Below are 27742 nucleotides of genomic sequence, written 5' to 3' on the forward strand. Positions count from 1 at the left end.
TCCCCTCTGCGTGTCGGGGATGAGTTTTAGCAGGGGCTGGGCACAGCATCCGGACCCCCCGTGACATCCCCGGGAGGATGGGGAAGGTCGGAGCGGCTCCGTTTGGCTCAAGGGCCCTGCACTAAAATCTGAATCTGATCTTAAAATCACGTAAGAAGGGGGACAGCAACGCCCTGAGGAAGCGAGTCCCGCTTCTGGGTGCTGCTGCTGGAGTGGTTTAAGGCGGATTTTGAGCTCAGGTCCCTACTGATGGAGCAGATCTGCCCCCATCCCTCTTTACATAGTCCCAGTGTTTGCTCCCTCGATGGTGCCAGCTTGGCACAGGTGCATGAGCGTGGTCTGCAGGCTGGGACCTAACCCTAACCCTAATCCTAAACTAACCCTAACCTTAAACCCAGCAGCGATAATAAAAGGTCAGCTTTCAGAGGGATCAACGGCCCCACGAGCCTTAAGGCTAGCAAAGGGAGAGATGGAGGGTAGGTAAAATTCAGATCGGCCTAAATTGCTTAGGAAACTGAACCCACGGACTGTCTCTTTGGAGAGCTGCTGAGCTCGTGGGATGGGCTCATTGGGTTTAGTTCCTCACCCTTCGTGTGTGTTTGTGTGAGCGTGACCTGAAGTTAGCAGAGCAGAAGGGAGCTCGAAGTTTCAGTTATGTTTTGTTGAATTTTGTTGGCATTTCCTTGGAAAGGAACAACAAAGGTATGTGAAAATATGCATTTTTTTTTTAATCTGTATTTTTGTCCAATGTTCATTTCAGCGAAGAGCTGGATGCACACTTTAGTATCGTTTTCAGTGTAGGTTTAATGGCAATGAGAGGTGTCGGAGGACTGATCTGAAGACTTCTGATTAATCATGGAACAGGTTTTTCAAGGCAAGTGAGAGGCAAGGAGAAGGAGGTGAATGAGTGATTGAAGCTACAGATATGTTCGAGCCAACATTACTTCTGCAACCCACTGAGGAGCACCAAAACCCATAATATTTTTTATTGTGTTCACTTGTCCCCCTGTCATGTATGGCTCCTCCTCTTGGATCTCCTCTGACCTTCATATCTCTTCTTTTCCTTCCTTCCTTCCTTCCTTCCTTCCTTCCTTCCTTCCTTCCTTCCTTCCTTCCTTCCTTCCTTCCTTCTTTCTCTCTTTCTCTCTTTTTACTACTTACTTACTTACTTCTTTTCCTTTTTTAACAGGAAAGCTGGGTAGAGACGGTGGTGTGTCTCTCCATCCCGGCATGTGTTTGGGATGTATATGGGAACCAGGAGCAGGGAAGCAGCCCCATCTACCTCTGGCTCCCAGGATGCAGCCCCTAGGATTGGGAACCTCCCTGGCATCAGCCTCTGCACACTCTGATGTTAGTCCTTTATAACGTGCTCAGCATGGAAATTACACTCTCCCAAGCTGCAAGCTGTGAATGTTGCTCCATGAAGTAAATGTCAGTGAAGCAGAAACTGGATAAAGTCCTAAAACTCTTCCAAGTTTCTGAAGGGGACTGGACTAATTGGCTCAAGACTAGCTGTTGATATGGGAATATAAAAGCTTTGCCCCTGTTGATTTGGCCAGACTGGAGAAAATATGGCAGCATTTCCATCACCAGGATGATGGGATCCTGTAGGGATCTTTGCAAGCTGCTTCAGTGCCCTGCCAGCAAAGCAGGTCTCCCCTTTTCATTGAAGCCCATAGCCTTGTAGGGGCTGAAGATCTGCTTGCATGTCTTCATCCGGATCTGTTTTATGGGATTGGAAAGTGCAAATCACAGCTATGGAGACAAGCATTTTAAGTGACATGGCACAGCTAGGCTATTTGCACAAAAGAGCACAGAAGATACTCACCAGACTTTTCCTTCCTTACGCTAAAATGCTGCCAATAACGAATCTGCAGCACTGGCAAGGGAGGAGCCAGTTTCCAGGGTAAGTGCGTGACAACAGATCGATGGCAATGTTTGGCCTGAGCTGGCTGCTCTTTAGCAACACTCTTGAGAAGTGCAACGTGGTTTTGCCTACGAGTCCTTTACATGAAGGGCTGCACTTTGCTCCAGATTTCCACGACTGTAAACTAAACGTCACCATCAGTCTGTGATCGCTGGTTTGATAATAAATACTTTTTTCTTCCTCTCTCATTTCTCTTTTTTTTTTTTTTTTTTTTTTTTGAATAAATCCTGGTTTCTCACGGTGCATGTCTCTTTTCAATCCAGACACTGCCCGACCTGGTAAAACTGCTTTAAATGAGAGGAGCTGATGCATCAATGAACATGCACTAAATGACGTTGCCCTTTACCAGTTTTTTTCTGACGCGTGCAGCATGACAGAGCTCCACGAAGCCGTGGCTGTGGGGGACTATGACCTGGTGAAAGAGCTTTTGAGGAAGGGGCGCTGTGACCCAAATCACAAGGACGTGGACTGGAACGACAGGACCCCACTGCACTGGGCTGCTGCGAAAGGTAAGGGCGCCCCTGCTCTGTCACCTCTGCAAACCGTGTCCTAAAAGGCATCACAATTGTAGTTGTCTTGCTATGATAGCAATTAATACAGCTGATTGTCACAGTTTGTATTGATCCCTTTGTCCTTAATGAGGAAAAAGAGAAAGGCAATATCATTTTAAATGGGAAATGTGCCCACAAGATAATATATGGGATTACCATCAAAGAGATCTTTAATTTTTTTTCTGTCACTTGTGAAAACTGTGGATTTGGTACATGTACAATTCCACAACATGTGTATAAATGTACATACAGGATGTCCGCTTGTCTCTCAGAATAATTTTCTAGGAGGTGGCCTCATACGGTGCAGAGATGTTGTGTCTCGTGCACATGCACAAATGAGCAGAAAGTGAAACCCACTGTGTTTATAACAGTTATTTATCAAAACAAATAGAACAAACTAATTACAGTTGCCCTCCCATTCTCCCATCCGTTTAATCAAATGGCCAACACAGGACCAGAGCTGTTAAAGTCAAATATCACTTTGCAGCCCTGCAAAGGAAAGATGAGAATGCAACAATACAGTTACTGTGTAATTGTACACACCATAAAATGTGTGGTGCAGCGTTTGCTATATGCTGGGATCTCAGATCATGACACCTGCCTTTGCTCAGAAATCAGTTTGCTGCTTTACAGCTGATACCAAGTTTTACACCTGATGGATTTCTCATTTGGGCAACAGAATAGGGAACCGAGCGATTTTCACAAAGCTGTTTCATGTGTATATAAATTTACATAACCGTTATATATGAAACATTAACGTGACTGAAATGTAAACTGCCAAAGCATGAAATCAGGGAACGAGGACTTATAAATGCTGTGATGGCCTTTTGATAAATCCAATACAACAAGCAGTGAAATCTGTGGCCCCAAGGAAACCACATGTACACAGTGGTGGGTTACTGTGGAATGATGGTGAGATGCTGGCGTGGCCTGCATGCAACAGGGAACAGCCTCACTCAGCAAAGGCCGTGCTTAGTCGGGTAGAAATAACTTTATTTTTGTTTCTTTAGGCAATTCCACAAGTTAGAAAAATGTGATGTTGAATGAAAAGTTATTTCTCTATCTCATATCAAACTTTTGTTTTATCAAAGCTGTTCACAACTTTTTGATGTTAAATATTATTTTGGATTGAGCTAAAAAAAAATAAAATGAAAAAATGAAATAGTAAACTGACAGTTACTCAAGGATTACTTACAATTACAGAATCATCTAGGTTGGAAAAGACCTCTAAGACCATCGAGTCCAACCATTAACCTAGCACCGCCAAGCCTACCATTTGAGATGTACTACTCCAAAAGTAGCAGGAAGCTTTTTGATTTTATTGCTGTTCGTTTTGTAAAATACTTCTGGAAGCAGTCTACTTTGGGAAAAAAAAAAATCAGCATTTTCCAATGAATATCATTTATTCGATAAATAAAATGGCCAGGCCACGGGTAAAACATGACTGGAAGGATTCATGACCAAGTGTGTGGTGACTGTCTCCTGCAGCCTGAAGGCATAAAGCCTCGTTTTGGAGTTTTTCTCCCCATTTTTCTCTCCATGCCAGGGCAATCAGAGATGGTTAAGCTCCTCGTGGCTCACGGCGCCCGGCCCTGCCTGAGGAGCGACGCGGGCTGGACCCCGGCTCACTTTGCGGCTGAGTCGGGCAGACTGGGCACACTTCGCACACTTCACTCCCTGCACGCGGCCATGGACGTGACAGACCTCTTCGGCGACACTCCCAGGAGGCTCGCGGAAATCTATGGACACAAGGAGTGTGCCAAGTTCTTAGAAACGTGAGTAGTGGTAGCTGTTCCCAGCATGGTAGACGACGATGATCCTGAGTGCCATATATAGGGCCGGAATGAATATGAGTTCATTATTCATCTTTCTGCCTAAGCCTGTCAAAGCTGTTGAGAATTAGGTTGGAAATGAGGAGACATTTCTTCTCAGAAAGAGCAGTCAGGCATTGGGACGGGTTGCCCAGGGAGGTGGTGGAGTCACCGTCCCTGGGGGTGTTCAAGGAAAGGTTGGACGTGGTGCTTAGGGACATGGTTCGGTGGGTGACGTTGGTGGTAGGGGGACGGTTGGAGCAGACTTGGAGGGCTTTTCCAACCCTAATGATTCTGTGATCCTATGATTCTCTGAATGCATAGTAGATAAGCAAATACAGGTATTTGTCACGGGGAAGCCATTGTGAAGTCTTTTCTTATTGCACTGCCTTCTATGGTTTGCCTTGGTATGTTTTCAAAAACGTTACAACTTCATGACATCATTGTTTTTGTAAGGATATTACAAAGTGATTATTGAGCAATGGAAGTGAAAGGAAGAACTAACAATGCCACAAGTATTAACCTCTTAGAGTGGTGAATGCTGACTGCACAGGTTAAATTGTGTAAGAACAGCCCTTTACCAGGTAATGATAGTGTATATACAAGATTTGTGGTAAAAACTGACACACTTTTTTTTTCTTTTTACATAGCTATTGAAAATTATACCATTTGATCTGTTAGTAGGGTGGCTGGATGTGTTACTTTCTAATTTTGGAAAAGTCCTGATTGTCTTAACCCTTATAGTTATCACTGTGGCATCATGTACAATTAGTATTAAGCTTTTAATAGTTCAAAACAACCAGTTGTGTTTTTCAGCTGACATATCCCCACTGATCTGGCTCAAAATTATTTCCATCTGTGTGAATCTGTATTGAAATAGATCTCAAGCCTCGGTCTTGGCATATGTAACTTCAGCTAATGGAACAAGTCTGTTTGTTTGTTTGCTTTGGTTTTGTTTTTCTGATGAGCTCGATTTCAGAGCCTTTTACAGGACTCCACAACATGCCCAGCAGGGGCCCCTGGGCAAGAAATACGATTTGTTTCCCTGAGAGTGCCAAGGCTGAGAGCACCCAAAGGCTTTTTCCTCCCCTGAGGTTTTCTCTGATTTTGCAAAACTATCATGCAAACAACTTTCTAGGAGAGCCACGCGTTCATGTTTCTAAGCTCTGGTTATTGTGGAAGAGGATGCAACCTTTGCATGTTACCTGCCCACCCCACATCCATCCTAATGCTTTCATCTTAATGAGGATTTTCTCTTTATACTATTCTTGGGTCTTTGCTTGTGTAGTTTCTGTATCCGAACAGGTAAATACTTTCTTCCCTAGAGAGTGAAAGGTCTGCAGACTTGTTCCCCTCAATGAATCATTTATAGCAATTGACTCCCAATTCAGCTGCTGTCGTGTTTACACTAACCTCACCACGAACTCCTGTTTATCGAGTTCTGCCAAGGGTGTAGAATTTGCTCCACACTTGGCTGTGCCCCAGAGCCACGGTGGTGAGGTGACAGCAAAGGGGGGGTTGCCTGGATCACACCAATGGGCAATGCCCACAGCAGGCAGAGGTGTCCTCATGGCTGGGATGGGTGGTGGAGGCAGCTGGAAGAATGATTGACAGGATGATTGATGGGATGATTGACAGGATGATTGATGGGATGGTTGACAGGAAGGTTGATAGGATGATTGACATCCAGTCTGAGGCACCAGATGAGCAGAGAGGCGACAGCCTAAGGCGACTCACGTAGCTGGTGGATGGTTTTCTGAGATGAATGACTAATTTAGGGTGGAAAAAGTGATTAGTTGTCTTTCAGAGCCACGTGCTGGTCTGACTCACCCTGTGGCCATGCACAGCTCAGCCAGGAGCGTGGCTAGCGGGAGGAAAGGGTGTGAGTGCTCATGGTGCTGAGCTACAGCAAAGCTGCAAAAGGTTTGGTGACCAGGGTGACAGGCTGTGGTCGTGACACGGGGGAGGTGACAGTGCAGTGAAGCGAGATGGACCCAGTGTCTGTCCCTTGGGGGACTCAAGCAGCCAGACCAAGCAGGGCTGCAAATCTCCCACCATGGAGACCTCAGAGAGGTGCAGGATTAAGGGCTGTGACAACTTACAAACCAGAAAGACTCTTTGAATGCCCGTGCCTTGGACAGTTTGTAATGTACGGTCACCGCACAGCAAAAATGCAGCCTGCGGGCAGCCAGAGCAGCCAAAACTTTGTCAACGGAGTTTGGGAGCCATTTTTATAAGTCCAACCTCTATAATTTACAGCTGTTGTGGAAGTGTTCACCCTCATGCAACAGTTTCACCTCCTCACATCGGCAGATGGAGTTAACTAGCATGAATTACTGGTATTTGTAGTGTAATCACAATTACCTTCTGCTTCTGCAGATGTGCAGAAGATCCCAGTGGTTATGTCCATCTCCAGGCATTGCTAAGGCTCTGGCAGGAGCTGGGCAGTACTGGTCTGGCTGCAAACACAAAATAAATTTTTCAGCTAATGCTGTGCAGCACAGAGTAGATCTGTCCTCTGGTCACCCTGTTGGCTGCATTGTGATGTAAATGTGAGGAGTATTTTGTTACACAGCATCACTGTCAGCCTTGAATATTTGCCTGTCATGCAAAAAGGTACCAAGAAAGTAAAAGAGATTTTTAAAATAACAGCCTGAGGGGCTGTGCGAAATGCAGGGCTGGAGTGCATATCTAAACAGTGAGAGGAGCATCCAAATCCTTCCTAAATCCCTTTTCATCCTTCCCTGCCACCACCACCATGCACCTTGCACGCTGTGTGCCTGCCCGTGGTGCTGCTGGCTGCATGAACACACGCTTCTACATGTGGCCAGAATGACTGCTCTGTGCTGAGGGCTGTTTGCATCCACATGTAAATATTACATGTATCAACACGTTAATGTTATTAACACATAAATATTAGGAATATTCTGCTAGAGAGTATCTGCACCACTCGCTGAGGTTTGCATGGACATGCAAAGCACTGAAACCAGCCTTCAAATGCAGAGCTGCCTCTGAATAACAAACATGTAATTTGCATCAGGTTTATTAATTTTTTGTGCACCACAGCTTTACCTTGGATGCTTTCGGAGCTGCTGGGAGCAGCGCCAGGGCAGCACTGAGACCTGTGGCCCACGCCTGCTGCCATCCTGCCCACAAAGAGCCAAGAGTCCAAACTGCAGCAGAGGCTCCCTCTGGATGAACCCAGGGCACATATAGATACGTATATACATATATATATGCACAAACCTATGTACTAAACCCACGCTGTGCAGCGCATGTCTGTGCAGAGCCGCTGGCTTTGCTCTGTGCTCTCAGCTGGGACACCCCTGCACAGATGTGAGGGTGCTGCTGTATGGCAGGAAAAGATTTTTTTTGCAGACATTTGGTGATATTTTTGTCAGGGCTCCATAAGCAGTTACAAAACCAGAACTCTGCAGGGAGACAAAATGGTTTGCCTGCTCCAAGACAGGCCTTACAGCTATATTTAGTGTTCTCTGTGGCCTCACCTTGACTATTGCGTGCAGTTCTGGGCTTCACAAGATAAAAAGGTTATTAATGTCCTTGAATGCATCCAGAGGAGGGCAATGAAGCTGGTAAAAGGGCTGGAAGGCATGTCCTGTGAGGAGAGGCTGAGGACACGTGGGTTGTCCAGTCTGGAGAAGAGGAGGCTGAGAGGCGGCCTCAGTGCTCTCTGCAGCCTCCTGAGGAGGGGAATGGAGAGGGAAGTGCTGTCCTATGCCCCCTGGCTGGGCATCAGGAAAAATTTCTTTCCTGTGAGGGAGGTCAAAGACTGGAACAGGCTTCCTAGAGAGGTGGTTGATGCCCCATGGCTGTCAGTGCTCAAAAGGCATTTGGACAATGCCCTCAGTAGTAGGCTTTAACTTTTGAGCAGCCCTGAAGTGGTCAGGCAGCTGGACTTGATGGTCTGTGTAGGCCCCTGCCACCAGAACTACTCTGTTCTTACACCTGGGTGAGGTGTCAGTGTGTGGGTGATGGTGGCGGGGCTGCCCGGGCTCTCTGAGGAGAGGCCGGGGCTGCCCCATGAGGACACAGATGGGTCCAGCCAGCCCCAGTGGCACACAGGGCCCAGCTGAGCCCCTCAGTGAGACTGGTGGGGCCTCTGGGGAAACAGATAAACTCTTGCTTTCTTCCCCAGAGCAGAGGTGGAGAGCAGAAACTATCGCAGGACAGCTGCAACGAAAGGAATCCCCTTGGACCAGAGAGATGAAGACTGGGAACTCAAGAAAGAAGAGTTTGAGAGAAACTCATCATGTGCTCGGCAGAACTACACAACCTCTGCTCAAAAGAAGAATCGAAAGAAAATGGGGAAGCAGTAGCGTGCCCTGCCTACTTGGTGCCAATGAGAACTTGCAGTGCAGAGCAAAGACACTGGCAGACCTCAGATGCTTCTGCAAGGTGAAATATGGATGAACAACAGAAGCAGTTGACCACAAGAATGCATCTTTATGATGTGCTGTAAATTTTGTCATTCTTAGGGAGTAGGTAGGAGTGCTTCTGTCCATCTCTGTGTCTATATATATCAGACCTCATATATCAGAAAACTGCAGAAGGTATTTAAGTATACTAATACTGTAATTCACTGAAATAGATATATACTTATAGAAATGACAGCAGCTACCCATATTGCTTGGGAGGGAAATCTTTTTGTTCCTATTTGACTGAGGAAATCACCTGAGACTGTACTTCTGCTCACAGTAGTGATGTCCATGCCCTTTGCTTGTTTGCTTCTGGTCCTGAGTCAGACGGGGGGTCTTTAGGGGCTTGTAGCCTCTGGTGGTGCCTCTCTCTTTTCTTTGGCAGTGGGACATAGTTACTTCTTCTGGTTGCAGGGGACTCTGATGTTGACCTTTCACTGGACACGAGTCTAACAGCCTATATCTACCATTCTTAGTCCAGCAGAAGGGAATACATGCTCCCTTGTTACTGGTTTCAGACATTTGTGACTGCCAAGACAGTTAGAGCACTGCCTTATTTTTAGCAGTGCCCCCAGCAGTACCCCCAGCCATTTTTATATCTATGTTCACAGGAATCCATGGAACCACTCCTGAGCTATCCCTCTTTCATCCCTTACCCTTATCAAAAAATGGTAAAAGCATTTTTTAACTATTTCACTTCTCGATTGCAAAAAAATACTTGGAATTTGATCCAAGGCAGTTTTTCATGCCAGCACTGGGCAGCCATTCATACTGACCTCTGACACCTATGTGTCTGCTTTCCCTCTCCTTATGGGACTTTCAAAGATGGAAAAAGGTATCTTCAGTGTGGTTTTGCTGGAGCTGCATTTTTCTCTGTGTGAAAGATGTTATTTTTGCATGTGGAGCCTTGTGGCATGCAAGCTTTTGAGGGGTGTTGTGACATGGGTTGTAGGGAGTAAGGACAATCTGTGGTCTTTTTGTGAAGGGACTTCATGTTAAAGGATCAACTTTGTGAGCAACATCAGGAAAAGAAGGGAGGTATGATGATGCCTGTCCTTTAATGGCCTTTAGGTGGGGAGATGTGTCCAGATGGCATTTAAGATCCACCTCTCCTGGGGGACGTGGGTGTTGCAGTTTCTCCTGTTGTGGAACTGGACTCAGGGCTCAATGGGGTTTGGCATCTGGTCTGAGAAGTGCAATTGCAGCTAAAGGCAAACAGCTAAAGGCAATGTGCTCTGACTGGCTAATTTTGATCAGATGTCTCAGGCCCTTTTTTTCTTTTTAGCAGAACAACATGAATGTATTTTTTTTGCCTTACTAGTGCGGGAAAAGCCAGAAAAGAGTGAAAGGTAATGGTTGGTAAAAAACAAAAACAAAAACAAACAAAAAACTTTCTTATTAATCTCTTCCCCTTTCATTGTTGTGGGGATGGAGAGGAAGAGGGAAGGGAATGTTCTTTGCCCATGGAAGAGGCAACCCTTAAAATAAAGAGCTTACAAACCAAGTTTTTTGTCCTTCATTTCAGGTTTTCAAATTAGTGTCTTGAGACCACTCGTGTTCTCTGAGGAGAGCTATCCTTCTGGGCTGATTTCTAATAGCACATAGAAATCAGTGAGCCCTTCACGCTGCTCTCCTACAGGATGAGCGCATCTCCTTTATCTGGGGAAAAGGTCCAAGAAGCTTTCTGCTAGTAGGAATACATTAAAGGTTGTCCTAGAAATTACAGCAGAGAGAAAGCTTGATTACTTTTTATTAGGGTGAATCCGTGTCCAGCTGGGATGATGTTACACCTGAGGTATAACACCTGAGGTGTAACATCATGAAAAACGTTCTGCTTGTGCTGGACCTATTTCATGTTCAGCTAATCTGCTGTGGTGGGTTGGCCTTCACTGGCTGGCAGACCCCGTTCAGCCCCTCCCCCAGTCCCACTTCTCAGCAGGCTGGGGGAAGAAAATGAGATGGAAAAGCTCATGGATGGAGATAATGGCAGGGAGATCACTTACCAACTGCCATCAAGGACAAAAAAAAACCAACTTTGACCTTGGGAAAATTAACTTAATTTATTAAAAATAGAACAGGATAGTGAGAAACAGACAAAACCAAAACATCTTCCCCCACATCACCCTTTTTCCCAGGCTCAACTTCACTCCTTCAGTCCCAACTCTTCAGCCCCCTCCCCTCCGAGTGGCACAGGGGATGGTGCCTGGAGGGGTGTGCTTGGCCCATAACAGATTGTCTCTGCCACTTCTTCCTCCTCACAGCCCTCCAGGGGCTGCAGCGTGGAGATCTGCTCTGATGTGGTCCTTTACAGGCTGCAGGGGAACTTCTGCCCCATGCCTGGAGCACCTCCTGCCCTCCTGCTGCACTGACCTGGGGTCCCAGGGCTGCTCCTCTCTCATCGCTCCTCACCTCTCACTGCCACTGTTTTTCCCTCGCAGCTCTGATAAGTAAGAGTGATTTACATATTCACACACAGTGCATGATAGTAGTACAACTGATAATATGACAAAGTGCACAACCACAGCAGAAATGATTTGTAAAACAAAATAGATATGAATATGTTTAGCTAAGTAGTTTCAGTCAGCAAATATGGAAGCATTTTTAGGTACACAGTACTCTGATACTGTTATCCCCCTTTCACAGCTAGCCCATAGACCAGATCTAAATTATTTTATTGACAGTAATTTAACTTGAAGAATTATTTAAATCAAATGATAATAATAATTTATTTAACTCATAATGATTTAATTCAAAGAATTGTAATTAAGTGTTCTTAATTTAGATAGAGAAGAGAACACATCTACATCACCTGCACTGGCTGGAGAACTGCATTAAAGACTGAGTGACTTGTTTTTAAGAAGAAAATGTCAGAATTTTTCATGGGCTTTGTCTCTTATTACACTTCCTACCTTATGCAAAGCTTGCACTTCACACAGGGCAGAATCCTCAGCACTATCTTTTCCAGTTTGGGGCTGCTGAAAATCAGAATAAGGGAATGAAAAGCCGGAAAAGCATACTGGAGTACTAAAAAGAGAAACGTCACAGGATTTCTCTCCCGACTAGTATAAATCATTGTCATGATCAAACATACGAAGTTGATGCCGTAGATGAAGAAGAAGGACAGAAGAGATTTCATGGCTTTGATGTGGGCATCCATGCTGAGATTCTTTGCTGAGCTTGTCTGCATATTGCGTTTGTGTCTCCAGAGAGAAAAGAGGAGGAGAAGGGCAGAGAAGATGACTATCATGAATGCTATGGAAAACCCAAAGCCGCAGATATAAAAAAGAGAGGAATATTGTTTGTTCGTTTTCTCATTCAGTTTCCTGGAATATTCTAGGGAGGTGGAATTGAGGTTGCAACAGCTCACTTCATTGGTAATGTCAAAGACAGGGCTACACATGACCAGGGACAAAATCATTGAACCCACCAGCAGCCACGGCACAATCCTGTCAATTTTTACTTTCAGGTAGATGAAAAAGACGTGTCTGAAATTCGCAATTTTTACACAATAAAAAACATACAGGCAGGTAGAAACCCACAAGCTGGAAGAATTTGAAAAGCACAGAAGAGGTGCAAATATTTGGGTTACCCCGCTGATATAAATTTGCCAGTGAAATATCGTTGAAGTAATGGTATATGCCCATGTCACACACAAAAACCAAAACCTGGAACATCCCAGAAACAGCAAGATCTTCTCATTGGAGTTAAAGCTTTTCTTTTTAACCCAGGTAACACAAAACACAACCACAATGAAAGCATTGATCCACATGCCAGAAAAGGTCTGAAGTGTGATGATGACCATAACGGCGGTATCGTATGAGGTGGCATTAAATTGCTGCTGAGAGTGGGAAGCTTCCATCCTGCACGACGGGTGGTGGACACGCAGGCTGCTGTGCCGATGCTCAGCACAGGATGGCAGATGCTGTTCCCTGAGCGTCACGTATGGGAACAGAAGTTTTATAGAGCTGGCGGTGGGGGCAGACCTTGGTGCTGCTCCTATTCAGAGCAGCGCAGGTGCAGGAATGTAAATGTGGCAGGTATTCCCTTACCTGGCATCAGTGCCAGTCTTCAATATTTGAATTTCAGCCCAGAGGAGCTGTGTTTGGTGACACAAACAATGTAGGTGCAGTTCTGCAGTTTTACTCTCCGAGGGCACCGAAATCCATCTTCATTTTCCTGGTGGTAACGCTTTAATCATAAGTGAACAGACACGTGGTAGGGGGAAGGCAGTTCAGGGTAAGCAGTAATTTCTTTTAAAGGCTTAAACTGAAGCATATGAAGGAAAGGAGCAAACATAAGCATGAGTCCTTGTGCCAGGGTTCAGAACCCATATGCCAAATACAGTCTCTACTAGCAATGTGAGGAATTTAGGGGATGGGACCATGCTGTGCTCCCTCCACCCTGAACTTCTCTCAAGATTCCAAATGACTTTAGGTCCTGAAAACCTGTTTTGTTTTGTTTTGCTTTGTTTTGCTTTACTTTGTTTTCTAACAAGCAAGTTGTGGAAAGCTCTGTAGAGCACAGACTTCCTATAGACTTTGGGTGTGTAAAGAGTCTTCCCCATTGAGACCACGGTAACCAACCAGATCGTGGCTGATGCTGTGATGTAAGTAGAAAAAAGTTAATCTCAACAAATAGCTACAAGGAATAAACCACCAGCATCTTCTCTTTTCAGAATGAAGCACCTGTCTTCTGGGGGATATAAATGCAAACACAGCTCACGGAGTGTCACTATCACATGTTCCTATTTGCATTTTTTTCACTAAGATCTAGCTACAGTATTAACCTGTTGAAATGTTTTTGCACAAGTAAATCCATATCCTGTCCTGCTTCACCCTGGCCTGTGAGACTTGTGTCCACAGGGAAAGCCCTGGGGGGGATTCCCACGCAAAACACTGGGAGCACATGGCTTCATAGGCACGTCAATGGGACCATGCCAGGACCCCTCATTGCACCCCTGTCCTGAGGGACAAACCCTTTGAGGTCTCCTGAAGAAACCCAAACTAGCATGCTTTGTTTGAACCTTATGGCTGATGTTCTGTTGATTACAAAAATAACACAATTTTTTAAATTAAAGATGATGTTTTACCCCAAAAATCACATACATAAAATCTAAGGGTTTATGTGTTTGCATCAAGATGTTTCCAGGAATAGAAAAAAAAAAACACCACCAACTAAACCTTTTTGTTAAGATGAATTATTCGTTCAAACTGCAAACCTTAAGCCTCTTTGTCTTGAAGAGGGTGTTGCTTCCGTTCTCAGCAGCTTTGTTGGCCTCGTGTAAGGATGGGGCCGGGATGGTTTGTAAAGCAGAAAAAAAAAAAAAAGTGAGATTGTCTCTGAAGAAGTCACAGAAATACTAAAAAGTTTGATATCTCCTGAATGCCACAACGGTTAATGTGCCAAGACTAATTATTATGGGGAGGCAGATTGCTTATCAGTTTTTGCTTATGGCTATATATAAGATTAAAATCTGCTCTTCCTTTCAAAGTTCAACTTTTCTGATGGCTTATGCTTATCATTTTTTGATGGCTTATCAGTTCTTCTGAAGGTTAATCCCCCACAGGACACTATCTACACCAGCAGGTAGCACAAGATAGTCTTCCGAAATGGATCCCTGGAGGATATGTTGTTTCACTGCACTGGCTACCTGCTCCTTTGCCTTTATGGTATTCCCGTCTTCTCCTCCGTTTTCTGGCTCGTGATCAGGGTGAGATTTCACTGCATTTGTCTGTGATTTTGAAACTGTGCTTTCTGTGTTTCAGATCCAAACTCTGTTGATGACAGAGGTAAGGACGCAATGTTTTTATGTTAGTGGAAGATTATCAGTCATCACGTGGGGAATTGCACCAATTCATGTCATTTAGTGACTAATTTAGGGATTTTTTTTTTTTTGACAGTGTATGCTGTTGATGGAGGGCAGCTTAGAAAGGACATCCCAGAAACAAACTCAGGTAAGTCAGGACAGTAAGTAAGCAGAATGCTGAGTTATTATATAGCCTTTGGGCGACTACAAGTCTGGCAGACGTCAGGGATCTGAAAGATCCCTCCTAGGTGAGCAAAGTCCCCAATATGTAAGTACTGCAGGATGATTAAAAATGTGTGACCCCTAGCTTTTTCTAGGGGGAAAGAAGGAGACCTCCCTTGTGGAGTCTGGTAACAGTTGGAGAAGATGGCAAGGCAGGAGCAGGGCATGGGGCAGAGGACAGAAAGGTCCATAAGTTTCCTATTGGAAAGGGAAGATGGAAAGGCCAGGAAATTTCCATAAGGCTAATTTTGTAGGAAGCCCAATACCTTACTCTTAAATTTGGAAACATACTCAACGGCTCTTGGGCAAGGCTCAGTAACCTCTGTGCTGGACCAAACCTGCAAAAACCCCTGCACTCTTCTGCCATACCACCACCAGAGAAACCTTGACAGTGGCTCTAATTCGACTTCTGTTTTGTTGATGTGCATTCGTCTTAAGTGAGCTGCTGGGTTTCACATCACCAGTGGCCAAGATCCGAATCTTAAGTACCTTCAGCCCTGCCACAGGGCTTCAGCAGTGTTGCCTTGAGAGAGTTTTCATTTCCTGGCATGGACTCTTATCTGCTTTGTGCTCCGGCATAGGTTTCCTCTGATTTTGCTGACAGAACAGAGCACATGGTGCTAGATTATTATTTTTCTTCTCTTTGTATATATGTGAGGAGAATAAGATATTTCTATAACAAAAGGTTATAGAAATAGGTTATAGATGAACTGTCTGTGCTGGGATTGTGCCTATACAAGGGCATTAAATAATTTTACATTAGTGGGACCATACAGTGGCTGGGGCTTGGACTCAGATTTGGACAGGGAATTTGGCACCTTAAAAAACTGAAAGTATGAAATAAGAGTCTCAAGTGCTGTGCTTTTAAAGCATGGTAGATGTGGATCAGCTGCTTAAATCACAGGTGTCTGTTGCCAGCTCAAATCCATCTCCTGTGGCACCTGTAGAAGGGGAAGAAGTCTCCCAGACTCCGTATCTACCAGCTTATGTGGATATCTTGGATACCCTGGTGTGTCTTAAATGGCACCAGACACCTATGGTTAGGCAACTGGGTGGCTGCAGGTGTATCTGAGACATATAGCACATACATAGGGTAGGCATTTAGATTGAATTGCTTGAATCTGAGCTTAGTTCAGGCTCAGGGGTTTGAAAAATAGGGATGAACCCCTTCCCTCTCCAGAATCCTTGTCTTTCTCCTTTGATCTTATGAGCATCCCAGATGATTAGTCTAGGTTAGCCATAGGGCTATTAGATGCCTAACTTCTGGACAAATACCATTTTACCTAAATATCCACAATGCTCTGAAGCCCATGGTGGGTTCAGGATACAAGTCTAGGAAAAAGAGCAAAGTCTCCTTGGGGCAGGTATTATAAAATGGTTATGGAAATCTTCGTTCAACCCCAAATCCTCCTTTGTTGCAGGTGGCGGACTGGCATGCTGTAGGGTGTTGATGGCTATTTGTTGCCTGTTGCTGGGCGGTTGCTGTTTACGGAGAAATGGGTTGGTTGTTGAGGCAGCCTCATGATAAATTGTGTGGTCTTTGAAAAAAACCCACCGTACTGCAGTTCTTGATGTGTTGCCCTGACCTAAATGGTTGTTTATCTCCTTTCAGAAACAGGAAGGCAGCTTTTTGAGGGTGATATTATCTTACCGGTAAGTGTTGCTCGTCTAAACTAACACCACTAAGAGTGTGAGCTGGGCTAAAATGTTAACACCAGTATGTTAATATCATCCACAGCTGGAGAGGAACGCTCTAAGAAACAACTCCTACAGATGGAAATTTCCCATCCCCTACATCCTGGCTGGCAGCCTGGGTAATAAGTCTTTTTATTGTAGTAGTGCTGTATGGCTTCCATTATATGTACTCTGGTTTTGTACAGCTCTCTGGGCTGCTTTTGTTTCATTTGCTATTGAGTTATGCCCTGTTAATGCTATGTTACTCTTGGCCAGACTGAGTGATGCAACTCTGCTCCAGCACATCTTGTTGTCAATGTGACAGTCGCAGTAATGAGCCTGATGCTAATTGAGCAGCTCATTTAACTAATGTCAGTGTATCTGGCTGGGGTCTCCAGATAACGGAGTCAGGAAATCCTAATCTCAAGAACATGTGTGTTGATCTACTGCACCCTTCATGGCTTATCTCTTTGTAGCAGTCTCAGCTCCAGTCCCAGTCCAGGAAAATGCAGATATTTTATAAATGAAAACATTCAGAGCATTCTCCCTTCTTGTTTTCATCTAATTTTAGGTATTATTTAAAATTTTGAGCAGTTCGGGTATAAAACAAATAGTAAAACAGTATTAAAATCCTATGGATCTCTCCTGTGTTTACCAGTCCCAAGTTCGAAGTTTACAATACTCGACAGCTCAGATAATACAATGATGTGCACTAAAAGTACCTAGAAAAACCCAAGCAGTGCCTCAGATGTCCAAAAGCCTACTTGTTTGTTTGTTTGTTTGTTTGTTTTTTGTTTGTTTGTTTTCAAGCTTGATCAGTTTATCTAATAAAGATAATAAAATTATTATCTTTCCCTACGGGATCTGACAAAATCTCTGATCCAAGTAGATATTTTTATACATGTTTAGATTTCTAATGCATGCTTGTTCATATTTAGAATTACAGCTACTTATTCTTTTATAAAATAAGTACAACTGCTACTGCTATCCTCTGCTGTATCTTTCAGATCTGAATGCTAAAGGTGTTGTCCTGCAGGCATTTGACATGTTCAGGCTGAAGTCCTGCATTGATTTCAAGCCCTACGAAGGCGAGCAGACTTACCTGAAATTTGAGAAGCTGGATGGGTAATTTTGTATTAACAGCCTGGCTTGTACCACCTTGCTGGATCTGATTTTCTTCCAATAATGAGACTTTCCTTTCATTCTGGCTGTTACACAGGGCATAAATACCTGAGCCACATTTCAGGCCCAGAGCTTCTTTGCGTTATGCTGGAGCCAATGCAGACAGACTAACCACGCAAAGGTGCTATCTGCATTTGATGTTCTCTTAATATAATATTTTATTATATATATATATATAATATATATAAATATATGTATTATAATATGTAGTAATATATTATAATATTATTGTATATATAGTATATATTATGATTATTATATAATATACATCATATAATACTATATGTTATAAATAATCTATAAAGTATATATATTAATTATATGTAATATAAATATAATATATATATATATATATATATATATATAAATATAACATTTTATAATAATTTATTTCCATTCATATCCTGGCTACTGAATTGAACCCCTTTCTTGGCATTCTTTCAGGGAAAACAATCAACTTCCTCCTGGTGTTTGTTAGGGGCAGGGGATGTCACCAGCGTCTTAGCATCAGCACGGGACGTGCTCCTTGCTTTTAGGGGCTGAACTGGGGGGGTACCTGACCAAACGTTGAACCCAGCACCTCCCACACTCTGCAGCTCACCGCGGGCTGCCTTGGCACTCGGTGGGGAGGAGGCGACTCTTCCAAGCCATAAACCCTCTTGCCTAAAATAGAAGTCTAAAATAGGTCTGATGGCTTACATCCCAAATGCCTGTAACCGTCCAGGGACTGTAAAGGTGCCAGGGAAGCTAACTCAGCAGCAGCTGCCAGTGCTGTGAGTGTCTGAAATTAGGTGGGGGACCTCCCTGCTCGCTGAGTAGGACCATCAGGAAACTGGGGACAACAGCTACTGTTTAGAAATCCCATGCAGATTAACAGCTCTATTCAATATAAATACAAATCATAGAAGGTATTATGAAAATGGGTGCAATATCTCAGTCTTTGCCTTACAGGCGCTGGTCTTATGTGGGGGATCTTCAGAGGGGCCAGACGGTGTCTATAGGAGAGGGGTGTGACTATAAAGCTATAGTGGAACACGAGGTCCTGCATGCCTTGGGATTCTACCACGAGCAATCCCGGACGGATCGTGACGACTATGTTCAGATATGGTGGGATGAAATTATTGAAGGTAGAATGCAGGTCTGACACGCTCGAGAATTATCTGTAGAAGCATGCCCCTTTTTCACCATGCTAAAATGTCTCTGGTTGAGAATGACCGCCTAGTTGTTGACAACTGGACCATTATTTAGGCATGGGTAAAGCATTTTGAAATGGTGTTATGTGGTAAGTTTTATTTCTGGTCTTGCCTAATCATGTGCATATGTTTTTGTCTAGGTTTTGCATATGCCTTTGACAAACACAATGATAGTTTCCTTGATGATCTCAATACCCCGTATGATTATGAGTCAGTCCTGCACTATGGACCATATTCTTTCAACATCAACAGCAATGTCCCTTCCATTACAACAAAAATTCCTGAATTTAATGAGATTATTGGGCAGAGGTTGGACTTGAGCAGGATTGACTTACTGAAGCTGAATCGCATGTACAACTGCAGTAAGTTCATCTTCTCACACATATACTTGAAAACCCTTTCTCAAGCTTCATGATAACGTGGATGGAGTCACATGAGAGGAGCAAGAACACTTCACTCTTGGGATCCTTTTACAGTGCTAAAAGAAACTATAGCTCTTATGCAGCAGTGAGCTCCGTGGCGGCTGGATTCCCATGTCATTACAGAACACCATTGGAGTGAATCAAGAGTCTTTTAATAGCTTTTGTTCACCCAGGCTTTTCCATAAGATTACCTGTAATAGTAACTGTTTCCTTCATGGATGACGATCTCATGTTGTTGATGATAAAATCTTCAAGCAATGAGAGTCCGAAATTAGGGCTTCTGAAGTCAGAGTACTTCAGTTTCCTTTTTCTGCCTATGTGATGTTCGATAAGACAACTGGGGTCAGGAGCATGAATTGGGATAATCACTTTTCCAGCTTCACTGGCAAAGCATGAAAGTAAACATTCCAGATTCTGTATGGTACTGACTTACTGTTAACATATACCTGAACATTTCCACTAGTTTCAGCAGAACTACTTCTGATTTACACCCTGAAGTGAGAAATGGGCCACAGAACCTAGTCCCAACAGGCTTAGAGAAAATGATGAATATCTGAAAGGGAGAACTGGCATGCAGAGGCCAAGGTGGTTCATGCAAGGAAATATCCAGCTTAGAGTGGGAAAAAGAGATAATATGCTTCTTTTAGGGGAAAAAATAATTTATGTGTGGTAACAGAGTGGTAGATGTGAAAGTCTGTGTAGTTTTCAGTTGTATTAAGAACGTATTTCATGAATTTAAGTGCAGCACGTAAGCACACTGGAATGGGGCTAACAGGGCAAGGCTTTTTTGATATTAATGAACAAAACATATTTTACTCTGTTCTTGGCAGCTTCGAGCCTCACCTTCTTGGACCAGTGCTCCTTTGAATACATCAATATCTGTGGGATGGTGCAAAGTGGACAAGATGATGCTGATTGGGACCACATATTGGGCAGATCAGGAGAAGAAGACCATACTTTGGTGGGAAACTGTGCAGGTAACAGATGTATTTTTTAGACTGTCATTAGAATTCACCGTGCTTTTATAAGATGTGAAAATGTAAGATGTGAAAATAAGATGTGAGATGGACAGAGGTAATTAAGTCTTTAGAAATACCCTACTATTAATGTTAATCAATATATTCATGATGCTAAACATGACTCTCGAATTTTCAAATGGAAAGACTAATCATTTTCATATGAAATCTTTAACCCTTCCTTAAATCTCTTCTCTATATCATAACATCATGAAGAAATGAGAGTTTGAGATTTATCTGCTGCAAGTTGGTAGCAGTTCCATTGAAATTCAGGGAGCTCCACCCATTTCCCACAGCTGACTTTGTTGAAACTCCACCCAATTAAGTCAGATGAGACTCTCCTCCTTTTATGCATATATTACAGTATTTTGAGTTGGTTTTTATTTTTTAACTGAAGCTAAGAAACACTTCCCCTTTGTACAGGAGTTCACTTCAGGCATCTTTGCAAAAGTCTATGCACAGGCAAATATCACAAAACACAGATCTTGTTTAAAAACAAATTCCAATATTGAAACCAGTCCGGAACCATCAAAACAGGGAGATGAGTTTCAGCAGCGTGTCGCGGTGCAGGAAAAAACACCCCCAGGAGAATTCTTCGAGGGAGGCGTGCTGCGTGATGCACAGCCACATCAGGAAGGTGGAGCTGCTGCTCGCTCCAAGCCTGTTCAAGCTGCACCACACAGGGAGGCTGAAGGATTACCTGAGAAACAACCCAGCAGTGATTACCCCTCTTCCAAGGACAGTGTTGTACAGGGTCCTTTCGATCAGGGCTTTGGCTCTGATGCACCCATTTAAACATATATTGAACAAATACAAGTGTATTGAGCTCTGCAGTGTTTTGCTTGCTGTCAGGATACAGGAATTGTGCAGGGTTCTGTTGTTTTCAAAGGCAGTGGGGGAAAAATTAGACACTGCAAGGGTGTGCCGCACAGACAGTCACAGAATCACAGAATCACAGAATCACAGAATCACAGAATCACAGAATCACAGAATCGTCTAGGTTGGAAGAGTCCTCCAAGATCACCTAGTCCAACCTCTGTCCTAACACTAACAAGACCTCCACTAAACCATATCACTAAGGGCTACATCTAAACGTCTTTTAAAGACCTCCAGGGATGGCGACTCAACCACTTCCCTGGGCAGCCCATTCCAATGCCTAACAACCCTTTCAGTAAAGAAGTTCTTCCTAATATCCAACCTAAACCTCCCCTGGCGCAACTTTAGCCCATTCCCCCTCGTCCTGTCACCAGGCACGTGGGAGAATAGACCAACCCCCACCTCGCTACAGCCTCCTTTAAGGTACCTATAGAGAGCGATGAGGTCTCCCCTGAGCCTCCTCTTCTCCAGGCTAAACAACCCCAGCTCCCTCAGCCGCTCCTCGTAAGACTTGTTCTCCAGACCCCTCACCAGCTTTTTTGCCCTTCTCTGGACTCTCTCGAGCACCTCGACGTCCTTCTTGTAGCGAGGGGCCCAAAACTGAACACAGTGTTTGAGGTGCGGCCTCACCAGAGCTGAGTACAGGGGGACAATCACCTCCCTAGACCTGCTGGCCACGCTGCTTCTTATACAAGCCAGGATGCTGTTGGCCTTCTTGGCCACCAGAGCACACTGCTGGGTCCCCAAATCCTCTAGCAAAAAAGCTTCTTATGAAAGTCACAGGCATGAGCCTAGCCTGTCTGGGTACAAGCAGTCAGTTAGGCACATCTTCTTCCCAAAATGCAAGTTGTGGTTGCTCACAAAAGTCCCTCATGGTGCAAGAGAGGAAAAAAAATACTGAAAAGAAGTGAAAGTCATTTCTGTGGGACTTGTTCCAAGGGAGGAGACAGCGAAAGATGGCTCTGGGAGGTCACGGATCATGTTTGTTGTCAAATGCTGTGTTTGGCTACAGCCTGTAGATTCTGTGGCTATAGGAAATTTGCTCAGTGAGAGGGGTAGCAGGCTGGGCAAGGGGATGTGGCTGCTCTCGGCTCACGTGTGGGTTTGTATCAGCCTGGGCAAGAGGGCAGATGTGCAGCTGGTGTAAGGCAGAATGCAAAAACCAGCACTTGGAAGACCCACCGTGCAAAATGAATCGGAGGCTGGCTTGCTGGCAAGGAAAGAGAAATTTCTTCTTTCTAGAGAAACGAGTCTGGCTGGCTGTTGCTCGCTGGCTGTTGCTTGCGGTTTGCTGACAGCGTGTGGGCTCTGGCTGTGTGATGGTGCATGTGGCAGAGGAGCTGACAGCGGCTTCCTGCTGCTCGTGGCTGCTGACAGATAGCTAACTGCTCGGCTTCGAGCAGGGGGAGGGAAAAAGAAAGAAGGTATAGAGCCTAAGCAGTCTGCCTCACAAGTTTCCCGAGAATAAACGGGTCAGTAGTTGGTTGGAAATGGGGAGCTTGCTTGGGAATTTGTAAGGGAACTGAGTGCAGAAGGCCAGCAGTGCTGGTGGGAGCAGATCCAAGTGCGGGCACGCAGCTGGGATCAGCACTGGAGCTCACAGCAGCATCAGGCAGCAATTCCAGAGCCTTCTCCATGTGGTCCCTGCTGCTTGCATCGCTCGGCTCCTGAACAGAAAACTGCAAACCCATAGATGCAGCCCCAGTGTACTTGGAAATGCCCAGAGAGATGCAGCTGGAAAATGCATCCCCTGTAGGGAGGGGATGTGTTGAGGCTGTTAGGTGAAGCTGATGGCCAGCGTTGCTCAGGCACCTTCAAGAAGCTGATTAAAATTGGAATTTATAGATCAGGACTTATCCAGAGGCAGCCAAGCTTTGTAACCAGACGGATCAATGAGTTGGACAAGGTACCACTCTGGCCCACAGATAGAACTGCAGACCAAATATGAAAGATTGGAAACTGCACTAAAGTTTATTTAACAGTCATTTAATTACTGAATGGATCAAAATGTTTCATCACAACACTTTTTTGTGCTTACCAGACAGAGGATATTTCATGCGCTTCGATACAAAACTGGGACATGCTGGTCAGGCAGCTCTTCTGGAATCTCGCATCCTTTATCCTAGGAGGAAAGAGAAATGCCTTCAGTTTTTCTACAGGTTAAACGGAAGTCCACAAGATAAACTAGTAATCTGGGTTAAGAAAGATGATGGAACTGGAAGTGTTAGGAGGATGGAAAAGCTGCACACTATTACAGGTAAGTGAAAATGTTTTTTCATATCTGAAGTGCTGGCAAACATTGAGGCAAGACAACACTGGCATGGCTTATCATATGAAAGTGCCCAGTGTAAATCCAACCTTTATTTGCTTCAATTGAGTAACTCCAGATTTAGCGCCCATGAGAACAAAATGTGGCCCAGAGGCAGAGTCCTTAAGACAATTCCTGCATTAGCGTGGGTGCCAGGCATCACTCACTATCCAAACAGATCATGGGGAGCTTGAGGAAGACACAGTTTGATTTAGGGCCATGTCCTGGACTTTCCTTTCTCACATATTTTTATTTTACCCTCCAGCCGATGGAGAACATCACTGGAAATTGGCCAACATTCCCTTCAGTGTCCAAACCAAATTCCGCTACGGTTTTCAGGGCATCAGAGGAGATCCAGCCACGTCTGCAGGCGGGATTGCCATCGACGACACCAGCCTGACGGAGACAAACTGCCCCACCAACATCTGGCACATCAGGAACTTCACATCCCTTTTTAACTGGACATCAAAAGGCGATTACATCGCGAGCCCCGTGTTTTACAGTTCGGAAGGCTATGCTTTTGCTTTGCAGCTGTATCCTCATGGGAGAAATTCATCGCCCTACGTGAACTACACGGGGATCACTTTCCACCTCTGCAGCAGTCAGAATGACGGCCTTCTGGAATGGCCGGCCGGCCACAGACAGGTCATCTTGTCTGTTCTGGATCAAGACCCTGATGTAATTCACAGGATGTCCCTCAGCCTTAGCTTTACTACAGACCCAAAGCAGCTAGTGTACGGTAAGTCAGAGTGCTTCAGGGAGAAACATGCAAATGCAGAGATTTTGTCAAGCTGGAGGAAAGTGTTGAAAGCTGAGAGACTGAGATAGATTTGTCCTGCATGTGACACTACTGCTTTTACTGGAGATTGGTTTTTAATTACTTGTATATTTTTGCACAACAGGCAGAAATGACACCCTGCAGTGGGACAAGCCATCTATCACGGGAAGTTTCTCTTCTGCCTGCAACTGTTACATGAGCCCAGGTGTTGGCTGGAATACGTTCCTGACACACAGGGAGCTGCACTGGAAAAAATTCCTCAAAAATGATGATCTTTTCATTTTTGCTGATTTTGAAGGTACAGTACCATATTATTAGAATCCCAACTGGAACAGAGTAAGTAAATACTCTTCTGTTTATAAGGAAAGCATAAAAGATGAGGGTGATAGGCAAACCTCTAGAAACATCTATTTTAGGAACATGACTTTTAAATGCCTAGTGATTTGAGGTGCCTGGATTTTTGAATACCCAGTACAAACCCCTTTTGATAATTTTGATTCTCTTATCCCAGAAGATCAGATTTTCAGGTTAGATTATACTTCCATGTCTTGAAGATCGGCCTTCTTAATGGTGTTGCTATTTGCAACCACTCCCATATCACTTTCTACTTAAGAAAATTGTGGTTTGAAAATGAAGTGGTTCTTTTTGGACCATGAAAAATTATCAGAAAGAGTTTTTGATCCAAAGCTTTTCTCCCAAGGATCTATTTTTTGCCTCGAATGTGTGTAACTGCTCTGCTCTGCCAAAGGAGGTGGGAAGCCTCTGGTGCAGGCAGCAGCCTGGTGGGCAGGTACCCCCCTGAGAAGGCCAAAGGGACGGTGCATGCCCATCCTCTGTGACACAGCCACACCCCAGACAGCTGTGTTCATCTTGCCTCACTCTAGGTGTCTAAAATGAACTTTCTGGACTCTCTGGTGGGTCATTTGAGAGTAACGGGTACTTCTGGAGAGCAGTTAACCCATCCCAAGATAGTTGTGATTAACTACTCTCCTGATCCGTTGTTCTCCACTGGATACAAAGGGATCCATCACTGACATCACTCTTCTGATGTGAGTTTCCTTCAGAAAATATCAGTGTCTGGAAAGTGGGAACAGTGTATAAGTAAACAATCATTAAACCAGATCTGACCCTATTACACTGGTTGTAGCACTTGTCTTGGATAGGAGAAGACAGCTGGGAGTGTGCTGTGATGATCCAGAATCGCTCCAGGTGGCCAAAGGCTGTGAAAACCAGGCTTTGAACTTTTCTGGCAGGAGGATTTCTCCCTGGCTCTTCACAAAAAAAAAAAAAAACACCCTATGCAAAGTTCTTGTTTTCATTCCAGCAGAGAATGGAAACACTTTTGAAACTGCAAGAGCTTTGGCAGAATGGGAAAGCTGCTTTCCGTGAATCTTTAACCAGGAACATGTGTTGCCTAATAAAAATGCTGAGGGCAGGCTACAGAAGCAGCATACAGCAGCATGCAGGATGGTCCAGCCTTCCTGCAGGTTATGTAGGGCATTCAGCAACTCTTCCAAGTCCCTGTTAGCAACAACAACAAAAAAGCAGCCGAGGCCTCATTGTATTTTCCCTGACAGTGTTTTGTACCAGGAGCAAATCACTGAGGGTTGTTCAGTCCCACTGTGTGATAGGGGTGCCAGTGTGCCTGAAAGCATTTGCAGCTGCTAGGTGAAATTGTAGTTAAGAAATTGAAAGCTTTGTTAGAAGACTGTGTTTAGGCTCCAATTACAAACTTGTTCAGAATAATTTATAGACATTAAAACTATTATGCTCCGGTCTAAGCGTGCAGTCTCTGCTTTTCAACATTTGTTTTGACACCAGAGGGCCTAAAAGCTCAGGGGCACTGTTACATTGCCCTCTGATGAAAGTTGGAGGTAGTCTCTGTATAACCATTGAGGGTCTACCCCATGCCTCCCAATTCACAGCAGGCCTTTCTCCCTCTCCTCAGCTCCCAGCCCTGTTTCACATCACCTCTGGCTCAAGCCCTTTACCCTATCACCCCAGTCTCCTCCAGGTCACCAGTCTCAGGATCCCCTTGAGAAGGGCATGGACTAGAGCTCCACGCATGCCTGCTGCTCTCCGCCACTCCAGTTTCCCCTCCCAGCTGCCTCGCTTGGTGCTGCTGTAGCCTCTGGAGCTATTTGGATGAATTATTGTTGCTTCTTTACTTGGCCCTCAAAGTAGCCTGGAAGTCAGCCCAACACAGCTGATAGAACTGTACTATATACACCACGCACTGAATTCATACCTTTCTTTGTCTTTTTCTGCAGATCTCACTCCTCTGATTACAACTGAAGTTCCAGTCCGTCCTTGAAGTGCTCTCAGCCTCTTCACTACAAGTACAAGCAGTCATTCATGACAGATAAAATATATTACTTCACCAAACACATATATTCTGTGGCTTCTGTATTTTAAGACTTTGAATTATTCATCCCTGCTAGTTTTAAGACCCACACACTCCCCGCAGATTAATTTGGCCCAAGCAGAAAATTGCTTCTCAATTATATCCAGTCTTTTTTCTTCCTAGGTTTCATTCTGTCTGTTTATCTTCACTGTTAGCAATGTTTCCGTCCCAGTTCTTGAGTCTGAAGTCTCTCTGTCCAGCCTTGCCTAGCCAAAACCACCAGTGCTTTACTTTCCAAGATCCTGTTCCAGGGTTTTCTTTCACTCCCCATGGCCATTATGACTTCCTCAGGTCCAGCTTTTGATAATGCTCACTCATAAGTATTCAGCTTGTTTGTTTGCTGCTTAAAGAACAGCATGCTTCCCTACCTTCATCTGTGTCTGGACCCAATTCAACATTATTGAGAAGTTTTCATGAAAGCAGAATGGGAATTTGGTTGGATCTGGGGGCGCATTTGGGGATGCATATGTTGTGCATACAAGATTATATTGCATTAGTATAACCTCAGATGTCTGCATAACCATCGTCCTCTACAAACTGAAGAACATGCCTGTAGAATGGCTTATCTTTAGACATACTCCTTAGTTTCTTGGATGGAGTTGAAGTTAAGGAGACTCAAATCTGATTGTTCTTCAGACTACTTTGATTTTGCTTCAGGTTTTTGTTCTTTTCTTATGCCTTGCCGCATATCTACAAATCACAGCCATTGTGCTCTCTTCTGACTCTCTTTGCTTGTCTGTGAAAAGTATTTACATGATGTATCTTGGGACATGCTTCTCATTTACTAGCCACGTGCCCTGTTTTGCTTAGGTATCAGAGTTCTTTCAAATAAGAGTTCGTAAAAGCAAGTATTGAAGAAGAGCCATGTACCGTAGGTGAAAGGTCAGCCATACCCTGGGCTGAACCAAAAGCAGCGTGGCCAGCAGGGCGAGGGAGCAGATTCTCTCTGCTCTGCTCTCGTGAGATCCCACCTGGAGCCCTGCACTGAGCTTTGGGGCCCCCAGCACGAGAAGGACATAGACCTGTTGGAGCGGGTCCAGAGGAAGGCCACAAGGATGATCAGAGGCTGGAGCACCTCCCTTGTGAAGACAGGCTGAGGGAGTTGGGGTTGTTCAGCCTGGGGAAGAGAAGGCTTT

At 44.5% G+C, this 27742-nt stretch overlaps 2 protein-coding genes across 3 annotated transcripts; one reads left to right on the forward strand and one right to left on the reverse strand.

The window, feature by feature from the left end:
* The first annotated feature begins 245 nt into the window (after window positions 1–245).
* On the forward strand, window positions 246–26565 carry LOC121068780 (meprin A subunit alpha-like). Of its 2 annotated transcripts, XM_040554312.1 has the most exons (15): window positions 246–702; window positions 1190–1906; window positions 2191–2436; window positions 14491–14514; window positions 14626–14679; window positions 16366–16406; window positions 16492–16567; window positions 17435–17552; window positions 18561–18736; window positions 18943–19164; window positions 20055–20201; window positions 23158–23373; window positions 23690–24163; window positions 24327–24500; window positions 26473–26565. In XM_040554312.1, exons 3-15 carry the CDS (start codon window positions 2298–2300, stop codon window positions 26514–26516), a joined length of 1905 nt encoding a protein of 634 aa, XP_040410246.1. In that variant the 5' UTR covers window positions 246–702; window positions 1190–1906; window positions 2191–2297; the 3' UTR covers window positions 26517–26565. The 2 variants fall into 2 exon arrangements, with proteins under 2 accessions (XP_040410246.1, XP_040410247.1); XM_040554313.1 differs by lacking the exons at window positions 246–702; window positions 1190–1906; window positions 2191–2436 and adding an exon at window positions 14112–14394.
* Window positions 11601–12671, reverse strand: LOC121068782 (taste receptor type 2 member 40-like). Its single transcript, XM_040554315.1, has one exon. It carries the CDS (start codon window positions 12582–12584, stop codon window positions 11631–11633), a length of 954 nt encoding a protein of 317 aa, XP_040410249.1. The 5' UTR covers window positions 12585–12671; the 3' UTR covers window positions 11601–11630.
* Window positions 26566–27742: the final 1177 nt, after the last annotated feature.

The sequence above is a fragment of the Cygnus olor genome, chromosome 3, assembly GCF_009769625.2.
Source record: "Cygnus olor isolate bCygOlo1 chromosome 3, bCygOlo1.pri.v2, whole genome shotgun sequence".
Taxonomy (NCBI): domain Eukaryota; kingdom Metazoa; phylum Chordata; class Aves; order Anseriformes; family Anatidae; genus Cygnus; species Cygnus olor.